Raw genomic sequence first — 20,383 nt, 5'->3', positions numbered from 1 at the left:
GCCGGTGGACGGCATTGTCTTTATTTTTCCGAGTACTCACGGTGGGCCTTCTCCAACAGCCCTATGGGCGTATCGCGGGAGGGAGTTCGCGGCTCGTACCCGGAGTATACGCGCACTGTGGTTGTAGTAGCACTAAAACCAAAGACTTAGTAATGTTGATTAGGTGTATATGATTTAAAATGAATTGCATGGCATGTAGTGCATATGATGTGTTGTGATGTGTGGACTGTTGTGTGTGGTCCACCTCTCTACTTACTGGGCTAGTGAGCTCATTCCACGTGTACACCCCTTTTTAAATGATTTTGCAGGTCATGCATCTGAGGAGCATGGGGTGGGTCCCACAGTCGAGTTTCCTGAAGAGGACTGGTGGACCCCTGAGGAGTTTGAGCACGGCGTAGACTGCGCGTGTGAGAGCTGTGCTGCGGGACAGCAGTTCTGAGGCTGAGTTGAGCTCCACCTTGGAGGCCGTGCTGAGCTCCACTACCGAGGCCGAGCTGAGCTCTTTTATGTGATGCCGAGCTGGGCACAACCCTTGATGCCGAGCTGAGCTCCAGCCTTGATACCGAGCCGAGCTCCAGCCTTGATACCGAGCCGAGCTGTGTACTCTGATGATTTTTGATGAATTCTTGTATATACTTGATATTTGAATTTTATTCTTTTTGTGTATATATCATGCCTTCGGGCCCAAATGTAGATAATTATTGTATCACCACTTGGGTATCAAGTATATGGGAGTTATTCACAGGTAAAACTTAGTCTTCCGCTGATCTGATGAACTTATGTTAATGTGTGTATGCTGTGGTGGAATACAGTATCTGATGATCCTGGCAGGTTTGGGTTAACCGGTGTTAACTCGGTCACCGCTCCGGTTCAGGGTGAACGGGGTGTGACAGCTTAATTCAGGGAATGAAGGCTATTCATTCCGAGATTTCATATATCTGAATCCTGCCCAGAGAGTCTCATGAGACCAGAGTTATGGCCTTGAAGAGACTTTTGAATGTGAGAAAAGACAGACCAATGTCACACTTATCAATCCATCCCACCCATCTAAGACTTCCCCTGGAAACAAAACACAACATTGACTAATGACTCATCCTGCAAAATCAATGAGGAAGATTGCATCCATCAGGTGGTTGAGATGAATGATACTGATTGGTATTTGCTCTGGTGGTGTCCACCAGAAAGTGGCTCAGTAGTCAGTACTTAAATGATCTGAACTCAAGATGAATTAGATCTATGAGTATTGAAACCCTGTTATTCAAAAAATGTGAATAAATAAATAATTGATACAATGCATAAAGTGCAAATGGGGGACGATGTCCTTCTCTTTATCCCCAACGTCTTGTGGTTGCGTTATGTTTACATTTGAGAACTCCATAATCCAAAATTGGCAGAACATCCCGCCAGTACATCTTAAGAGGACAACAGATACCACCTACACCTATCGACTGTTAAAAAAGGTTGAACCATTTATCATGTCCAGAGACAAAATGAACACTTCTATGCCAGTGTTTTAGTTTTACTCAGACTGCTCTGACCAGCAAGTTACAAAAGTTGCTAATGTCGTAGACTTAGAATGCTCCACCTCTCACCAGTAAATGTTTTATAGAAATTGTGTGGCCGGCTTGGAGAATATGAAAGAAAACAGAAAATTACAAAATTCTACCAATGGGTCTCAATTCCCTCGGTAAATTGTCAAAATTCCCAGAGTCTACATCTGATTGTAGCATTGGCCTCTTCCCCATTTTCCAAATAACACCTTGTGCCAAGTGCTCCTTGTTTGGTGTCAACATTACATAATTTGGACCAGCTCTTTGATAGCTACATTATAAGAAAGAAAACTGTTAGTAGTAGTAGACTCTATAAATGAAGTAAAAAAAATTAAAAATTAAAAATAAAGTAGATTATAGTAGCCTGCATACCACCTTTGTGTTACAATCCATCTTCTACTAAGCAAACAGATGATAAGGTTTAAAGGTAATGCTACTATAGTGTGGATGGAAATGAACAAGAACCACATTAACAAGTCACAGGAAGTCATAAAAGAAGACAAAAGGAAAAAGTTATTTGTGTGAACTGTGAAGAAGGGTTGAATGGAACCTGGCTTCTCGAAGATCCTCAATATGGATTCCAAATCCCAAGGAAGTTTTACCCAGCCTACGATCCCTTACAACTGCATAGAAATGCAGTGCGCTTGGTTAGTACATTCATTTTTCTTTCTTTTTTTTGGGTGGGATGGGGGGGGGTTTAAAGCACTTTAAAATCTTTAAAGCAAGCTATAGTTTGAGTTGCATGCATCTTCACTGCAAGCTAAGCTCTTCCATTAAGAGTCAACCCACCTTTGCAAAACTTTCTGGAGAGCAAAGGACATATAAATATCATACATCAATATGGGAGTGAGAAATAAAAAAGAGTCAATCTGGTATGTTGCTTGCAATTCCATTACTTCTAAACCTCCACATAGAAATAGGGCCCCCAAACAGATTTTCTGGGACCATCTGTCTTGACCTAGGTATATATAATCAATTCTCGGTTTTTTAATCTGAACTCACATGATGGAGAGAAGGAATTAAGAATCTGTCGAACTTTCAGCAAAAGTCCAATAAAGAAATCAGAATTTTTTTATTTTTTATTTTTTTGATAAAAATAAAGAAATCAGAACCATCTTAAGCTTATTAAGTGAAAACAAGAAGACAATGCCCTTTCTCATTATCTAAGAATGAGGAGGTAACATTATCACATTTTCTATATCTAAACACTGAAGAGTACCTTTCATCATATGCATGGGAAGAAGTCTACCAATTAAATATACCTGAAATGTTGGACGTGAAGGAAGGTTTCCACCATGACTTGAATACCAAAGCTATCGAGGATCTAATAGGACCCAACTTTCCCTGCAAATAACAAATTATATTGGTCGTACTTAATCCACAGCAAGCTCAAGACGCCCAGGAATTCTGGCCTGCTAAAGTGGGTTGTAAAGGAATAAAACAAGTCAGGTGATCAACTTATCGCAAATATAATATCAGAGGCAAAAACATCAACAGGCTTCATCCAGTTGACAAGGTCTTCACCGTACAAGTTGATAAACTAGTTGCCATCTAGGTGATGCTTTAACTATAACAATGATCAAATCATTCACAGTCAAGAATCCGTCAAAAATGTTACCTTAACCAAAAAGTTTTTATTTGCTTGCCAAGAAGCAGCTACTTGAAACGTGGCATCTTGGGCATTACTTGATGATTCAGCTCCATCAATCCTTCAGAACAAGATCAAACTGGACTCAGGAACCATGCTTAAATACTATGATTTTCAATTAGGTGTTTCTCACCAGTGTGTCAATGTACCTTGTCTCTAACTCAAAGCCAAAGTCAATATAGTTTGTAATTCCAACTACTACATCTTCTTCAAATGGATTCTTTACCTGTTTGGTTGGATCAATAAACTAGGTTTGTCAGTTCTGTTCAAACTACAAGATTGTATAAAAGAATAATGGCAAAAGTAAGCTGCATTCAATACAGGCCTGAAGTTCAATTCAATCTTATGGGGAAAAAAAAATGTAACGGATCCATCCAATATATATGTGTGTGTGTGTGTGTGTGTGTGTGTGTGTGTTTGTGTGTAGAAAGTAAAATAATTTGAGGTTAAAAAGGGCACAATAAGCTAGGATCTTTGAAGCTTAGCCATACAAACCCCCAAACAGGAAACTAACACAAACCTACCATCAGAGACCAAAAACAAATGTCAAAGATCCTTACGGTCCAAAACAATAAAGAAGTCTCCTTTATCATTGTCATTTTATCAAAACCCTCTTCTTAAAACGATATAGTTTAGGAGCTCCTACACTCTATGCACATACTCACATGGAATGGGTGCAGACATCAGAATCCCATACAAACACAATGTCTTGGATCCAGTGAGACGCTAAAAATAGGATTCAGGAACTCAGGCGTATATAAAAACTTTCTTTTAGACATATTTAATATAGATTAATATAAATAGTTCTATTAGCTTATTTGATTCTTTTCTTTTTATTTTTATTAACATACTTTGTCTATCATAGCAAGGTCTAAAACTATATACAAGTACCATAAAAAGAGATCAGATTGCTAACATCCATATAGGTGGGTAGTAGTCATTTTTTAAATTTGTCTGTGTTGCAGCAGTACAAAGTGGTACCAGGGAAGTGGAGCTGTAATACTTGGTGTGTCCGAGCTATGTCAGTGCAAATATCTTCACCCAAATCTGCCGGACATAGAGGCAACTCCTAATCCACATAACATAGCCTAAAATACTTCACCAGTCTCTACAACGCCAGAGACGATTCTGAATTTCTGACCTTGTCAAACAATTAGGTGGAATGTATTTGAATTTTGAAATGCATTGGAAGAACACTTGAAAAGACAAGTACTCTATGAAGTAAATCCAGTTCTTATTCTAAGAAGTTTTTTAAGTAATTGTCTATAACTGACTATATTCTTTTCTAATTTTTTTCTATTTTCAGAGAGATAGGGGGAGAATAGGGACTACATGGACTCCGAACGTGAAAACAAGGAGTTTCATTAACCTCAACAAATTCCAGCACTTGTTTGGATCATTTCTTTTGAGATGCTTTTGATTTTTGATTTATTTATTTTTCCCTGAGAAAGAGGAAAAAAGATAAGGACTAAATGGATCCTGCAAAGTGTTTGAAACAACAAAAACGGTTAACCCTCACAAAGTTGCAGATACTTGAATATACACAATAAGGATAGGATGAATTGGAGAAATCCATTTGATAGAAGAATTAAAGAAAAGACTGAGAAGCATACCCGTCTCTGAACCACAATATGCTGATAGAAAGAAGCAATCATCTGCAGTTTAAAAGTTGTATACCAAAAAAAAAAATCATGAATTAGTACTAAAAAAAAAAAAATAATGAATCGCCAACATCTTGTGTCAGGTTCTTAATAAGCATTGGAACTTATACAAGGCTGGCATAAGATTTTCTTTTTCTTTTGGTATAAGAATTATATAAGCATAAACAGAAAGTCCTACTACGTTTACTCAAAGTTGCAAAAGCATCTTTCATACAAAGCCAATTTTAAATGCAACTCTTGCATCAACATTCCTCAAACACCAAACAGCACATGACCACTGCTGTGTGTAACAAATACATCAGACTGCATAAAGGCTCTCCTTTAAACTAATCTATTTTTTTATATTCATTCTTACATTAAATTATTAATTTGAAATAGTAACTTGAACCACATTGGTATGTATCCTCAATCATAGATTTAAGACTTGGTAAAATATTCTGTTATGGAGCAGGATCTAACTTGAACAATGAAGGCCAGTGATACAGAATATGGAAAAGCACAATGAAACAACTCAACTCAACTATGAGTTTTCCACAAATAGAGAGGTCAGCAATGATGAAACAGTAAATTTCAAACCCCCCCAAAAAAAGTTACCTAATCTACAACTTGCAACAGAAAGTTAGCAAAGCTCTCAATGGTGCAACTAACTAAGAGACGGCTCAAACTCTAAAGTATTTACAAGCTAAAGGGGATAAAAACTTAAACACTAACCAGATTTACATGGGTACCACTACAAGGAATGATAAATGCAAGTGAAGGAAAAATAGTAGAGCACAAACCTGGGAATTTCTAGCAAGTTCAAGACCAAAATTGAACGACGGGCTCAAAGGACAAGTAGACCCTAATCCATAGCCAATTGCACAGCTCCAATTCTTCAAGTTGTTAAAGCTTGCCCCATCTTTGTTTCCCACTAATAAAAAAATAAATAATAATAAAATAAAATAAAACCATCACAAAGGACAGAAGCACAAAATGTTTAGTAATCTTCCAGTGGGTTTCAACACTAACACCACCACACAGAATTAAATAAAGCTATAATTTTTACAGCTCACTGGAAGGACAAAAAACTGAACCAAAGGCCACTTGTCTGTGGAAAATGTGGATTGCACCACTGTGCTCAAAATATGTTACCTAAATATGCTTATAAAAAATAGAGAAAATTGCAATGCCACCCCTTGAACTTTGGTCTTTATTTAATGCCGCTCCCTGTACTTTTCGAAATAACAAAGACACCCCCTATTAATTTAAAAAATACCAAATCCATCCCTGTCGTTAGCCATCCCCGTTAAGTGATGGAATAATCATTAGTTATTTTTTTAAATGTCCAAAACACCCCCCACTCAAGGTGAGTTGACCATCCTACCCTCTGCAAATCCCAACCCCTCTCTGCAAATCCCTCTCGTTCTCTATCTAGGGTTAGGTTTTCCGTTCTCACCGCCATCGTAGTCTCCGGGAAAAAGAGTTTTCAGGTGGTGTGGCGGCATCTTAAGGTGTTGTGCTGCACCAAACATACATGCAGCATTTCTAACTCTGTTTTCTCTATCTTCAGTACGACCATATGAACACTCTTTAAATATGGCATGAGGAAGGTTGATTAGACAATCACCAACTAAATCCAAAATTGTTTTCTCCAACCAATTGATCAAGTTCTATGCAGTCCGATAATTCTCAGGATCAAGCAAAATTGTTTTGCAAGTTCTGTACAAACTGTTGGCTGCCACTAGCTTAGCAGACCATTGATGGGGCAGCCTTTTTATCATTTCTTCATTATATCTCAAGACTTGTTCCTCTGCAGTTTTTGAAATCTTTTGATTATCTCTTCTACAGAAAGAGTCACAGGAACACCATGATCAAACACAATCTTGCAGAGATCTATGTTGAGCCAACATCTGTAAAGATCAATGCTGAGCCATACATTTGTTGCTGCTTTCCTTATATTCATCAGCCCAGTGCGACCTGTATTTTTCTCCACAAAATTGACAAATTCCAAGCCTTGTTTTACTCCTCTTAACAACATCTTTATTCTTTGTTGGTCTGGGTAGGGAAGTGAAATGGCAATGCTGGTGAGAGTCAATATAGGCAAAGCCCATCAATTAGGAGTTTCCTTGGAAATCACATTTCCTCTTTCGCGGCTACAGTTGTAGAAATTATCATCTTCTTCCCTTTGAATGAAAATAGATGTTACTTCATCGTTATCGAAGAGCACCCTTGAAACCTTCCGAAGCAGTGGATTTCTTCTCCAAAAGCTTGATCAGGTGCCCAGGTCTACTCTTCCAGCTACTTGTAATCCACTTATTCACATCTTTGAAGCCACTTTTCAAGATCAACTGGACCAGATCTTGTTCCCCATCAAGATGCAACACAAAATAATTCAAGTTGTATTGCTGGTTCTCATCATCCTCAAGTTGTATTCGGATTTAGTTCGACCGCTCCCACTGCCACACCACCTGAAAACTCTTCTTCCCAGAGACTACGACGGTGGTGAGAACGGAAAACCTAACCCTAGACCGGAGAGAGAACGGGAGGGATTTGCAAAGAGGTGTTGGGATTTGTAGAGGGTAAGATGGTCAACTCACCTTGAGTGGGGGTGTTTTGGACATTTAACAAAATAACTAACGGTTATTCCATCACTTAATGGGGATGGTTAACGGCAGGGATGGATTTGGTATTTTTTAGATTAATAGGGGGTGTCATTGATATTTCGAAAACTACAGGGGGTGGCATTGAATAAAGACCAAAGTTCAGGGGGGTGGCGCTGTAATTTTCTCTAAAATATATGGTAATTGTGTCGCAAATAAAAAATATAATGCTCAATTCAAACAACTTTTCATATTATATTTCACATACTTCACCTCAAACATTTTATGCACAAAATTTTTAGTTTTGATACATGTGCTCATGAACAGGGACAGAGATTCACTTAAGACCAACATGCTGGTTTTCATGACTCTGAACAAGTGGAAATTGAGTTAAATCATATGGTACTGGCAGGATTTGGAGTTCCTTCTTTCCCTTTGATTTGCTGGGAACATTAAAGCACGTGAAGAAAAGACAATTAAGGGAATTTGTCAAGGTATTCAAGAAAATTCAGTCAGTTTTAAGAATGATGGTAGTTAACAGATCCAGGCAAACATCAAAGATATGCAAAACCTTTACTCTGAAGGTCAATATATGATTCCTTATACTTCCCATATCCTGACAAGGTGACAGAAATATCGTTCAGGACAGATTAATCACAACCACAAAGATTGCAAGCATTACCTGATCGGAAGTGTTCTACAGCTTTCCTTGATGAATAAATTACTTAAACAGATAAAATCCCATAAAATAGTACAACAAAAATTGTGAAAACAAGGGGAAACCAAAAAAATGTAGTAATAGTCCCAATGCCATTCAGCTGAAAATAAATTTCTTAAGAGCAGCATTCCTAGTCTTGCAATTAATGTAATCAGAGAATATTCCCAACATGATAATGTATGAATGGAACTCACACTGTGGCTTGTATCGAGCCCCTGCAGTTAACCTTCCCATTCGGCTAACCAACCAAGCACTTCTTGGAAACTCATCTCCCACTACATATAGAGCAGAATCCCTAAGTCATGCAATTAATAATGGAAATGTATTCTAGAACTTGTGCATTTAACATCAATGAATCCAAGAATCAAACTACAGATTGCAGTTTTCCAAAACCTAAATGAAGTTACTGTAATGAAATTGGAGTATTAAATCTAACTTCCATTTTCTCAAAAGCCAAATGAAGCCAACTGGTTGTAAAGAACCAATGAGTGAATTTCTCAATAAAACCATACCTTATGAAGGGAAAACTGAAATAAATTTTTAGCTAGATCATAAATACTGAATAGTGGTTCATTCATTGTGTCTGGTCTTTTTCTAGTGTTGTTTGGGTCAATTCATGTTGGTTTGCTTCAGGAATGGGCTTGATGAGGTGGTATGGGTCCAGTGGCCCAAGAGAGAGTAGTAGTTACGTTTTTTTTTTTTTTTTTTCTGCTCTTCTCAGACCTAAATTTTTTAGGTTGGTTTCTCAGTCTATCAACCATAGACCCATATTGCATTCATTCAGTATCATTAAAGTCTATTCACCCTCCTATTGAGAGTTGAGATTTCTTATTTCTTCAAGATCCTGCCTCAGTTCAATATATTTTGCCTTAGAGCCAACATATGTAACCTTAGTTATCCACAATCATCCAAAAGTAGTAACAATCGTTAACATATAATCAAGTAGCAGCAGCTGTTGTTGTAATGTAGACAAATCATCACTCATGCAATTCTAAATCACTAAATTAGTAACTTATAATATGCTAAGAAAGCCGCAGGCCAGATAAAAAGAATTTTGAATAAATGAAGATAAAGGAAAAGAGGCAAATCATGCAAGCAACCATATCTACGATGACCAACAGAACCATAATATACTGCAGATGACAATTTCTTTTGTTAGCCAGTACAACAACAAACATAACCTTATCCCAACTAAATGGGGTCCGCTACATGAATCCAATATGGGAAAAAGAAAATAAAAAAGAACCCCTCAGAGAATTTTATAATATGTTGGAGCATTGAACCCCCCCCCCCCCTTTTTCTTTTCTTCTGGTGATAATTATAAAACTCATATGCTTCAAAAGTGATTCAAATAAACAAAAAACAACTTACTTTGATCACCCGAAATTATTATCTCCTGGACCTTCAGTCCAAATTGAGGAATCACTATTTCACAAGGTTCTCAGAAAGGAAGGTGTATGGTAGGACCAATTGATCCCAAACTGAATGGGATCATGGGATAGATCACCCTATCAATTGAAACAGACAATTTAAATCTGATCTGCATTAAATATTTGATACAAAAGTAGCCAATCCTTACACCACAGGCTTATGGAACACACAGGACCAATCCTTAAGCCATGCTTTAGCACTGCCGGACATAACAAAAAATAAATCCAAATAGATACAGATGCCAATGAAATTAATGCAAAAATTGAGAAGATCAAACTCATCTAAGTTCAATACCAGTTACATACAAGAGTAGGGGATCATTGTGGCTCCAAAAGATAAATTTGCTGAGCCGTATCTCAAGCCCATAACACCATAATCTTCAGAAAATACCCTGCATGAGATCTCCACTCCGATAACAAAATGCTTATAGATATACCAGACAACTCTCAGACTCTCAGAACCTTGATATGCAGTAGTATCACTGTTCTGCCTCGGGGATAAAGTACAACATACCTTCTATCTATTAATAGCGGAAAAATGCCAAATGCACCGAATCCATATTTGGGATAATAAACGCATGACCTCATGCGCAAAATCCTACATGAGAAGACGAACAGAAAATGCCAAAAAGAACACCATGAACAGTAGCAGAAAGATCTTATCTTAACATACAAGAATATAAGGCACCTCTACTTTGTTAAACTGTTTTCTTACGGTTGGGAAGTTGATACAAAGAAATCCATGAATGTATGAGGATCATCAATGTCCCTGTTCATAGAAGGAAAAAACAGATGACCCACTGAATAACACCCTTGACTGTTATTAAATTTCGGGATAAAAGGAATGTTGGTGCAAAAGAAGTTCAATCCTTACCTTTGCCACCGAAACAAAGCATTTCCCATAATTTTCTCTTCAGCCTTATGATCAAGTGGACCTGAAATCTGACAGGTTAAGAAGTACAGATATGCTCCTTGGTAGAAATTCTAGAGCTTCATTTCTAAATATATATATATATATATATATGCATCAAAATATTAGTTCCATATAGAGTAAGAGGCTTAAATTGTAATTCAGTCATAAAGAGGGGGAAAGAAACCTAATGAATTTTCATCAACCAAAATGAGAAAGATAGTGATCAATAAGACAGCTCGAGACAATGTCACACAAAACCTTAAGAATCAACTGAAGGAATTTTACCTTAATAACAATAACAATAATAACAAATAAACTCAAGGGATTCTTCCACAAGGTAGCTGCTATTTTTAATCGTAACACATGTCTCCTGGATAAATTATACTTTGACAACCCTTGTTCTCTATTGATACAAAAGAGGGAACTAAAACTTTTCAGTAAAGAAAGGGGAGGACTTATCCATAAAATCTTCGAACACTGTATAACCTAGTCTTAAATGCAAAAAAAATAATTTACAAATCACACCCTTTATCAGATCGAGTCAATCAACTTGCAAACAAATTTTTATAGCAAGCTCTCAAAATCCATCTCTTCCATTAGTTTTCAAATGGTTGTCACTGTGCAGTGGTCCTCAAAGGTACTATGGAATGAGAAAAAATAAAAGTAGATGCAACTTTGAAACAGGAAAGATTGTAGCATGCAAAGACCAAATACTGCATCCTGATTTTCCAGAAATTGACAGAAACATGGAGATGGGTATTCATCAATAATAAGGAAATCCCGATGAAAGATGGCTTAATAAAAAATGTGACAGACAAGACAGATGGATACAGTTGCAACCAGATCTACATTAGGGTCATCCATTGGCTTTAACATAATTCTCGAGCTAAAATGCCCCGCTTGTTCAAAGTAGTCCTCAAAAAGGCATTTCAATGCAAGCTTTCCAAATAACATGTCATATGATGATTCCAACATCCTGCATGATTTTACAAATCTCAGTCACAATGTAGCTCTATAAAAACAATCCCTGGCCATGAAGGGATATCATTAGAATTTGGCACCATATAAAGAAGGAAAATTATGAAAAAGCATCTTGTGCTGATAAGTGGACTAATTCTCTGCATCACTGACTCCAAAAGCAGTGGATACATTGTCATCATGGTGTCAGCAATACAATGGAACTGATTGTTGGGTTCCAGATTTTTGTCAATCTAAGGGGTGACACTTGGATGATCTGAAATAATAATAATATCAACGATTTACTGGATTTTCAGAACCATACCATTACCTATGATGAAGTTAAGAGATCTCATGAAGACTGTCCACTAAGTACAAATTTTAGTCAGTGAACAATAAAAAATATGCCCAGTATATGGTTTGTATGGACAGGAAAAAAATATATGTAAGGGGAATCGTATAGGTTCAAGAAAAAGCCCTGTACAGCAGCAATTCGGGAGGAATAGATCTATTTGTAAAGCTAAAATGATGAAAATTGCACTGGTATAGATCTGTTAAACTGTTGTACAATATTTCCTTTCTATTCTTTTGTGTAATGGTTAGATAGTTGGACTAGTCCAGTAAAAAAATATGATAACATAATGAAACTAAACATTAAGATAACAAGAATTTGATTGGTTCAATACCAACTTACAAAACATTGTTTACAGGAGCAAATAGCACAATTTCGATCCGTCCATGATAATTACATACATTGTATTCAATGAACAGTTTCAGGCAAATTTATCTCTCTCTGTGCTAATCCATTGTAGCATTATGAAACGATAAAGCTCTGTGATCCTCACCTGGAACGTGCAGCCAATGGAGGGAAATCAAACAGAGGTGGAACCAATACCACAGGCGGTGGTGGTTCTTCCTTGCCCATAAAATCCCCCAGAGAATTCCCCATCTCTCTGTATCTCTGTAACTTGTCCGAGAATTCGAGTCTCCAAAGCAAAGACAGAAGGAGATGATAGTAAGTGATTGAGGTGACATGACCCAAATGATTTTAGCCGTTTCCCCGCGTTTTTCTCTTCCCCTCGACGACACTTTCAAAAGGGTCCGGATCTTCAGCACGTACGTGCAGAGGATTTACACTGGACATACGGTTTCTTTATGCCATGTGTCCTACTTATTAACGGATACTTAATTCCGTTATCTTTTTGTTTTCTATTTTATCTCCATTTGTCTCTGTTTGCTTGGGAACAAATCGGAATAAAGCCATCTCTGCAAGTGCCGGCGACCACGCTTAGGAAAGAGAGATAGAGATAAGGGTTTCATCACCGCTGCAAATACTGGCATCCACTTCTTGAGAACTCACCATTTCACTATTTAGATCTCTGGAGGTATCTATGGACTTGATCTATCTCCTCTTGCGGTGGGTTTTGTTGGAGGCAATGAAAGCCAAAACCCTAATCTGTGTTTCCGCAACGAAGGAAGATGGATATGGGGTGTCCCGTTTGCATTCCTAGGGTTTCCATAAAGCGAAGGAAGAGAAAGGAAATAAATAAATAAATAAATAGAACAGGAAAAAAAAAAACGGAGAATCCTCCGTTAATTGGGTGGGACACATGTCTTGAAGGGAGCCTATGTCCAATGATAGTCTACTAAACGTACGTGCAGATGATTTGAACTAAGGTTGATCTAAAACTTGGGACGGTCAAGGCCGATATCGATCTGGATCGGCCTGGAACAGACTATATCAGAAAAATATACCCCTAGTGTTTTTTTAAAAAATATCCGATATACACTTAGTTTTTTTTTTTTTTTTTAAATTCATCTTTCTATTATGTTTTTAATCTTAGGCCTGACCTGTGTATTGGGATCGGATTGGTCAGGATTGGGGATCGATTAAGGCCGATACTGATTACTAACCAATCCTATCAAATTTTAGAACTATGATCCGAACTCCTTTCAAAAGCTCCGATAGTTGCTTTTCCCCTGCAAGGCTATGTTTGATGTCAAGAAAATAAAAGAAAAAAAAAATTTAATATGAAGAGAGAGATAGACACATAAAAAATCATTGGATAATTAGATTTTTTTTTTTATCTTATTATGTTTTTCTACTTTTTTCTTTTCTTTTTTCGGCTACCAAGCATAGCTTTGAGGCTATGTTTGGTAGCCAAGAGAATAAAAGATAAGAAAAAAATTACATTTTTTATACTTTTTTCTTGGGTTAAGAATTTCTCTTTGCACTTGGTATGCCTTCCCTAGGAGAAGATTCAGCTTTTGAGATTCAAAATTCCTCAAAAGAATTGTGAAGTTTTTTTTGCTCCAAAAAAAAATGTTGCGAAAAATACAAGAAAATATGAAAACATAATAAGAAAAAAAATGAATGATTACACAATAATTTCCTATGTCTCTCTCTCTCTTAAAATTCAAAATTTTTTGATTTTTTTTTTCTTTTCTTTTGTTTTCTTGGTTACCAAACATACAAATTTTTTTTTTTTTTTTCTCACCAGTTCATTTCATTTCTTCTATTTTCTTTTCTTCTCTTGGCTATCAAACATAGCCTAAATATTTTTAGGAAAAAAAGAATTTGCCAATCTAGTGTTCCCTATACCCAGACATGAGCAAAAAAATCACGATACCCCCCACTCTGCTCTGAAGATGCTCTCACACTCCCTCCCATTAACCTGCATACTAGTGCTAGAGCCATATGAACAGGAAGGCTTTTTGCCCCAATTTTTATATTGTAAACATATATTCAAAGTCTAACACTTTGATGCAAGTCCCCTTACAAAAGATTTTTTATGCCAAAAGGATCCAAATTCAATTAGAGATGTGTTTCTTGTTGGTTGTAAGAAGTAAGAACACACACCACTTGTTTTCTGAAGTTATTATTAGCAAAGTCCTATATAAATGGGTCAAGAATTGTGGCAAATGCTAAGATAATAACTGTCAATTTGAAAAGTATTTTTTTATGAATCATTCATCCTTGTAAGCGTCACTATGCTTAGTGAAGCGTAAAACTTTTAAGTATTTTGTCAATTGGTACTACATGAATTAACCTATATGGTAGAGAATTCCACATCAATCTCAATGGTCAAATTTTGACCCAAAATAATAAGAAAAGTGGCTCATACTAGGATTCAAAGTTTTAATAAGAAAATTATAAAACTATCATAAAATGGAAAATAAATATGAAATATGAAATAACATCATGGAATACAAAATGTAAAAAACACTGGTAATATAGGGATCTCATGAATAAGACTCCAATGGAAATCCCAGAGGACAGAGACTGATACCAGGCAGTGGCAGCGGCCTCTAGGATCTCAAACAAAGATAGAAGTTATCACAATGGCTTGGAGACTATGATAATGCTCGTAAAACTGTGTCTCTACATCATTATTGAGATGAGAATACACAAGAGTGCCATCTAACATGGAAATATCTAAACAATGAAAGTGCACACAAGGAAAGAAAGAGGGAAAATATTTATTAGTATATTACAGCTAAAAACAGCAAGGTAAAGATGAGAAAAGAGGAGAGACTAGGGTGGGACAACCAGAGAGAATGCTCTGCCAACTCCTCCTCCCCTTACTCAAGAGGAAAAGACTAGACTGGAATCCTAAGCCTGCCATCCAAGCAAGGATTTGTGACACATTACATAGAACTTATTCAAAAAGAATGAATCGAGAACAGAACTAGTGAGAAAAACCTACGTAAATTGCTTCTCTATCTGTAAATTTAACAGAAATAGTGAAAAAAAGCTATACACAATGCTTCTTTATCTGTAAATTTGCACCACAAAAATCTGAACAATGGTGTATCTGTAAAATTACTGGGTGACTTGTATAGAAATCGTTCAGCTTCCACAACATTCCAAATGATACTTGTTAGGATCTGGACCCACTCAATAGTTGGACCATTAGCTCTTGACACAACAGTCTGGTTCCGCTACTACAGGCCATAAGCAACAGAAAATGCTAATAACACTGTCTGATTTCGCCTTGGCCATCTTCGATGCCTCCACTTTCCACATGACTACCATTAAGGGATTTGAAATTGAACTTGTCCACCATTCCTGGATTCCAATGGCCATGAGCAACAGAAAATGCTAATAACACTGTCTGATTTCGCCTTAGTGATCTTAGATGCCTCCACTTTCCACATGACTACCATTCAGGGATTTGAAATTGAACTTGTCCACCATTCCTAGATTCCAAATGCAAAATTATCTCTCGTCAAACACTTCACGCTAAAGCTTCCAAATTAATTCCACGTTGTAGATATTCAGGCAAAAATCTTCTTTATGCCTCATGAAAATGTTTTAGAAAGTTAGAATGAATTCATGACTGTCCATTGAAATCCTACTATGTTCTGTCCAAGTAGGTACCAAAACATTTTAAGGAAGAATCTTCTGAAGATCTTTAGCGCTACCTGTGATAACATTTCCTGGCACACAAAGCCACTAGATCCATTGGAAATGGAAGCACTATCGCCAAGAAAGAAACTCCCAAGCAGAAAAAAGGGTCAGCCCTGAATCTTCTGAGCATCCACCAACAATTCAAAATAAATGTAATTCATCTTCATTCCCTTAAATGGATTTAAGTTGTAAGTCTTGAGCACACCCGTGGAGTCAAAGGTCCTGGTAATTAAAAGCAATGTATTGGTCATCTCTCTTATGGCCGGTAATACGCACAAGGTCTCACATTTTTAAGTGCAGAAGGATTTAAATAATGCCTTCTCCACTAGTTTCATCGTGTTGGATACTTAGTGGGTATGACTGAGGAATATAACCAGCCCCCGTAATATCTTTTGTCAAAATTTCAAGTGTAGCATGTATCTGCTCTGATTGATAATGTGATCGGTCCTTGGCAACAAATACATGGAGTTTATGGTTAACTTCGATCCAACTGCAACCAGGATTCTTCTTAAGGCCCATATCTTTGATTGCTGTTCTAATCCTGGAAACATTGTCCCATCTCCCAAAATCTTCATATATATTAGAGAGGAGGATCTGGTACCCCATGCTGCTAGAATCAAGCTTAAACAAGTGATTAGCTGCACGTTCTGCCATTTCTGCGTTGCAGTGGATTTTGCAAGATGCAAGTAATGATCCCCATATGTGACCATCAGGCTGACAAGGCATATCCATGATCATATTGAATGCCTGGTCTAGATGGCCAGCTCGACCCAACAAATCAACCATGCAAGTATAGTGTTCAAGTTCAGGCTTCAAATTGTAATCTTTGACCATGCTTCTAAAATGTCTCCATCCTTCATCAACTCTCCCGGCATGGCTGCAAGCTGAAAGAATAGCTGTAAAAGTCACATGGTCAGGCTTTATGTCAGCTGCTTTCATCTTATCGAATAAAGCAAGCATATCATCCATGTGGCCATGTATACCAAGCCCAGCTATCATTGAATTCCATGATATTTCATTCCTTTCAGAGATTCCATTGAATATAATCAAGGCACTGCTTATGTCTCCGCACCTGGCATATGCAGAAATCAGTGAATTGCTAACAAGCACATTGGCATCAAACCTATTTCGTATGAGGTAACAGTGGATTTGTTTGCACAAGATCAAAGCAGACAGACGGGCACATACCGAGAGAATACTTGCAAATGTTACAGTATTAGGTCTAACAAGTTCATACTGCATATTACGAAATGCCTTTAAAGCTTTGTCTGCATAATCATTCTGTGCATATCCAGATACCAGAGCATTCCATGAAATCACATCCCGTGCGGAAAGTCCGAGAAAAATTCTTTGAGAAGATTCAATGTCACCACACTTTGCATACATATCCGTTAAAGCACCACCAATGAAAACATCAGAACTAAAACCCATCTTGATTGCAAGTCCATGAGTTTCCATTCCATTAAGCATAAGAGACAGAGAAGAACATGCCCGTAGCACAGCCAGAACAGTGATCGGATCAACTAAACCACCTTCTACTCTAGATTTAGAAAACAATTCCAATGCCTTTGTTGAAAGACCATTCTGAGCACAACCTGCAATAATGGCACCCCACATAACAAAATTCATATTAGAAGACCTTTCAAATACATTTAAACCATCCTGGATTTCACCACATTTACAGTACATATCTAAAATTGCAGTCTCAATTCTTGCATTTAGCTTGAGTCCGACACAGACAATGTAGCCATGGATTTGCCTTCCAACTTTTAGATCCAATAACTGAGAACATAAAACCAAAACAGTCACCATTGTCGAAGAATCTAAATTTATCCCCAACATCAACATTTTCTGGAATAGAGCGAAAGCATCCCAGAAACACCCATTGAAAACGTAACCTGAAATCATCGCATTCCAAATGAGAGTGTTTTCCCTTAGATGCTCCCTCTCAAGCAAAATCCCAAAAACATGTTCTGCATTCCTTAGATGCCCACATTTCATGTACATGCCAATCATCTCGTTAACAAGAGATGGATCCAGATCCAATCCATTTTTGGTGACAAATGCATGGATTTCTTTGCCGTGAAGTAAAGAGCCACAGGAAGAGCAGGATGAGAGAGCAGAGAGACAAGCCACTCTATTTGGGATTGCACCCAATTCCCGCACCATTCTGCGAAACATCACTAAGGCTTGTAATGGCATCACTGATTGATCAAAACCCGATATCATCGTATTCCAAGATACGGAGTCCCTGTTGAGAATATTTTCAAACAAATGAAGTGCATCCTCAAGCGCTCCACATTTCCAATACATGGCCAGAAGCGAATTGGCGACATAAACATCCGTCAAAAGTCCAAATTTCAAGACATGCCCATGGATCTGCTGACCCATTCTCAAATCAAGAAGTCCAGCGAAAGCCTTAATCAAAGAAGGGAAAAATGGAAGTTGTTGCGTAAGGATACCGAAATTTAGCAATTTTAGATAGACCCCAATGGCATCCTTGAACAATCCGTTGGCTGTGTAATCCCTAATCATGTTGGTGACGAAAGAAACATCCGAATCTGATACGTATAGGTTCGTCGACGAAGCAGGGCTGCCAGTAGGCAGCGTCTGAAGAGCCTTAACCCCGAATCCTTGAGATCCGGAATTGTGAAAAGCTGAGGTCGTCGAAGCAGAGAGTGATGATGGTTTCCTGGTTGTCATGAACTTAGTAGTACATAAATGAAATGGGTTAAGAGCGTTGAAGCATACCGTGGACTTGGAGGTTGGACAGAGCTGTTGTTGTAGTTCAGAGGTGGGAGACGAAGGTTGGAGTGCCGGTGAATTTGACGGTGTAGTTAAAATTGCCATTTAATTTGTATTTTGGGGACGCGGGTATGCGAGGGGCTCTAACCCAGATATCATCAGCTCAGCTCAGCTCCGGCCTCAGGACCATTATTCCTTCCCGTTCCGTCCATGGAAAAGCTTCTGTGTCAGTCTGCGGGTGGAAGTGGAACCGTGGAAAGGAAGGACAGTCTAGGAGTCTCCGCCTGTAAGGCTGTCTTTGGAAGTCAAGAAAATAAAAGAAAAGAAAGGGGGTTAAAACGAAAAATTCTCTCAATTAAATATAAACCCACAAATCAATCGATAAAAATAGAGAAAAACCTAATTTCTTGGAATTTCACAATAGAATGACGTGAGCTGTTCTTGAGCATATACAAATATAATCTTTCCTAGGTTGCTCTTGGAACTTGTACATAGGAATGAACACAAAAGGGTGAGCATCAAGCTGATTCGGTGGGGGACTTTCTAATGCCTAGGTCAAATCTCTGTAAATAGATATTCCAAGAAAAATGAAAAGTGTTTTATTATTTTTTTGTAGAAAAAAATGAAAAATGTTGATCCCTTGAAAAAGGGGTTTACCTGTATATTTATAGTTGATGAGTGACAGTGATAGAGAGTCCTGCTTTGGTATGTTTAGGAGTCCGATCATTAGGAGAGTGAATTCTGAGGACATCCTAGTTACGGGGGTTCCTCAAATCCTGCGTGTGCCGGGAGATGTCCTTCCTTTTAGAATATGGTGATAATATAAATACCTATATAAGAAGAGCAACACCTTCACTTATGATACTTTTTATGAATCATCTGTTTTAGCTTAAAGTTGTAGAAACATAACTCTAAAACGATGCAGAAAACAATTAAAAAATAAGAACAAACAATACACACATGTTTACGAGGTTCGACAAGATTGCCTACGTTCTCGGTGAGACGAGATTCTTGCTACAAATATATATGACGAAAAAACCTTAATCCAAAAAGTATAAAACTGCCTCAAATAAAAAATTCAAAGTGTCTGCACCAGTACTTTCTGGATTAAACTATGATGGAATACAATACATCGTACACCAACAAAAATCTCAAACCCAAAACCTAGATTAGAGGGAGACAAAGCACAACGGAGAATAAACTAAATTTGTGAATTGGGTTTAAGTCATTGACTTAGAGAAACTCGATTAAATGTTTCTGGATGTTCCGAGGATTTTGTGGAAGGTAGATTTGTATCAGAAATCAAGGGGGAAAAAAAAGAATGAAGAAATTTGTCCCCGATTCTATCCGCATCTCTTTTCTCTTTATTCAATCATGGTTGATGTTGCATAGAACTCAACGGCAGCTGGAGGGATCAGATTTAAGAGAGTCAGGAACCAGTTACAGCTTAGATGGAGACCCAAATCCCTTTTATAGATTTTTGTATCTCATGGACCAGAATACTGCGTTCCCATTGTTGCAGCGACGACCAGGATCGGAAGCGGTGGCGGAGGAGAAATAGGGACAGAACCATCCTCTTGCTTTTTGCACAATAGCAGCAGTGGCAGCGCTCAGCTGCGAGAAACGGTGGGTGAGAAAAACAAAAAACCTCAAAGCCCTCCTCTCTATCTTCCCGTTGTGTTTCTCTGCTACTCCCTGTGTGTGCAGAGTCCACCGTCTTCCCTGCCGTGACCTTCTGGTAGCCCCGTATCTGCTACAACCTCTGCGGCTC

General features: G+C 37.8%; 2 protein-coding genes across 3 annotated transcripts; both read right to left on the bottom strand.

Moving 5' to 3' along the window:
* Nucleotides 1-1,235: 1,235 nt before the first annotated feature.
* LOC122076040 lies at nt 1,236-12,967 on the bottom strand. The gene is made up of 14 exons (XM_042641319.1): nt 12,302-12,967; nt 11,331-11,475; nt 10,461-10,528; nt 10,302-10,355; nt 10,101-10,184; nt 9,893-9,978; nt 8,351-8,431; nt 5,639-5,769; nt 4,812-4,853; nt 3,348-3,424; nt 3,169-3,259; nt 2,813-2,894; nt 2,101-2,173; nt 1,236-1,821 (listed from the first exon to the last, which is right to left on the bottom strand). Exons 1-14 carry the CDS (start codon nt 12,403-12,405, stop codon nt 1,653-1,655), a joined length of 1,287 nt encoding a protein of 428 aa, XP_042497253.1. The 5' UTR covers nt 12,406-12,967; the 3' UTR covers nt 1,236-1,652.
* A 1,949-nt stretch (nt 12,968-14,916) lies between these two features.
* Nucleotides 14,917-19,041, bottom strand: LOC122075489 (pentatricopeptide repeat-containing protein At4g21300-like). 2 transcript variants are annotated; one of them, XM_042640530.1, is made up of 2 exons: nt 19,012-19,041; nt 14,917-18,908 (listed from the first exon to the last, which is right to left on the bottom strand). In XM_042640530.1, the coding sequence occupies exon 2, from the start codon at nt 18,715-18,717 to the stop codon at nt 16,174-16,176; it is 2,544 nt and encodes an 847-aa protein (XP_042496464.1). In that variant the 5' UTR covers nt 18,718-18,908; nt 19,012-19,041; the 3' UTR covers nt 14,917-16,173. The 2 variants fall into 2 exon arrangements, with proteins under 2 accessions (XP_042496464.1, XP_042496465.1); XM_042640531.1 differs by lacking the exon at nt 19,012-19,041 and having other exon boundaries at nt 14,917-18,524; nt 18,619-18,947.
* Nucleotides 19,042-20,383: the final 1,342 nt, after the last annotated feature.

This window comes from Macadamia integrifolia, chromosome 4 (assembly GCF_013358625.1).
Source record: "Macadamia integrifolia cultivar HAES 741 chromosome 4, SCU_Mint_v3, whole genome shotgun sequence".
NCBI lineage: Eukaryota > Viridiplantae > Streptophyta > Magnoliopsida > Proteales > Proteaceae > Macadamia > Macadamia integrifolia.
The sequence above is the reverse complement of the archived record's forward strand: the minus strand, read 5'-3'. Positions and strand labels throughout refer to the sequence as shown.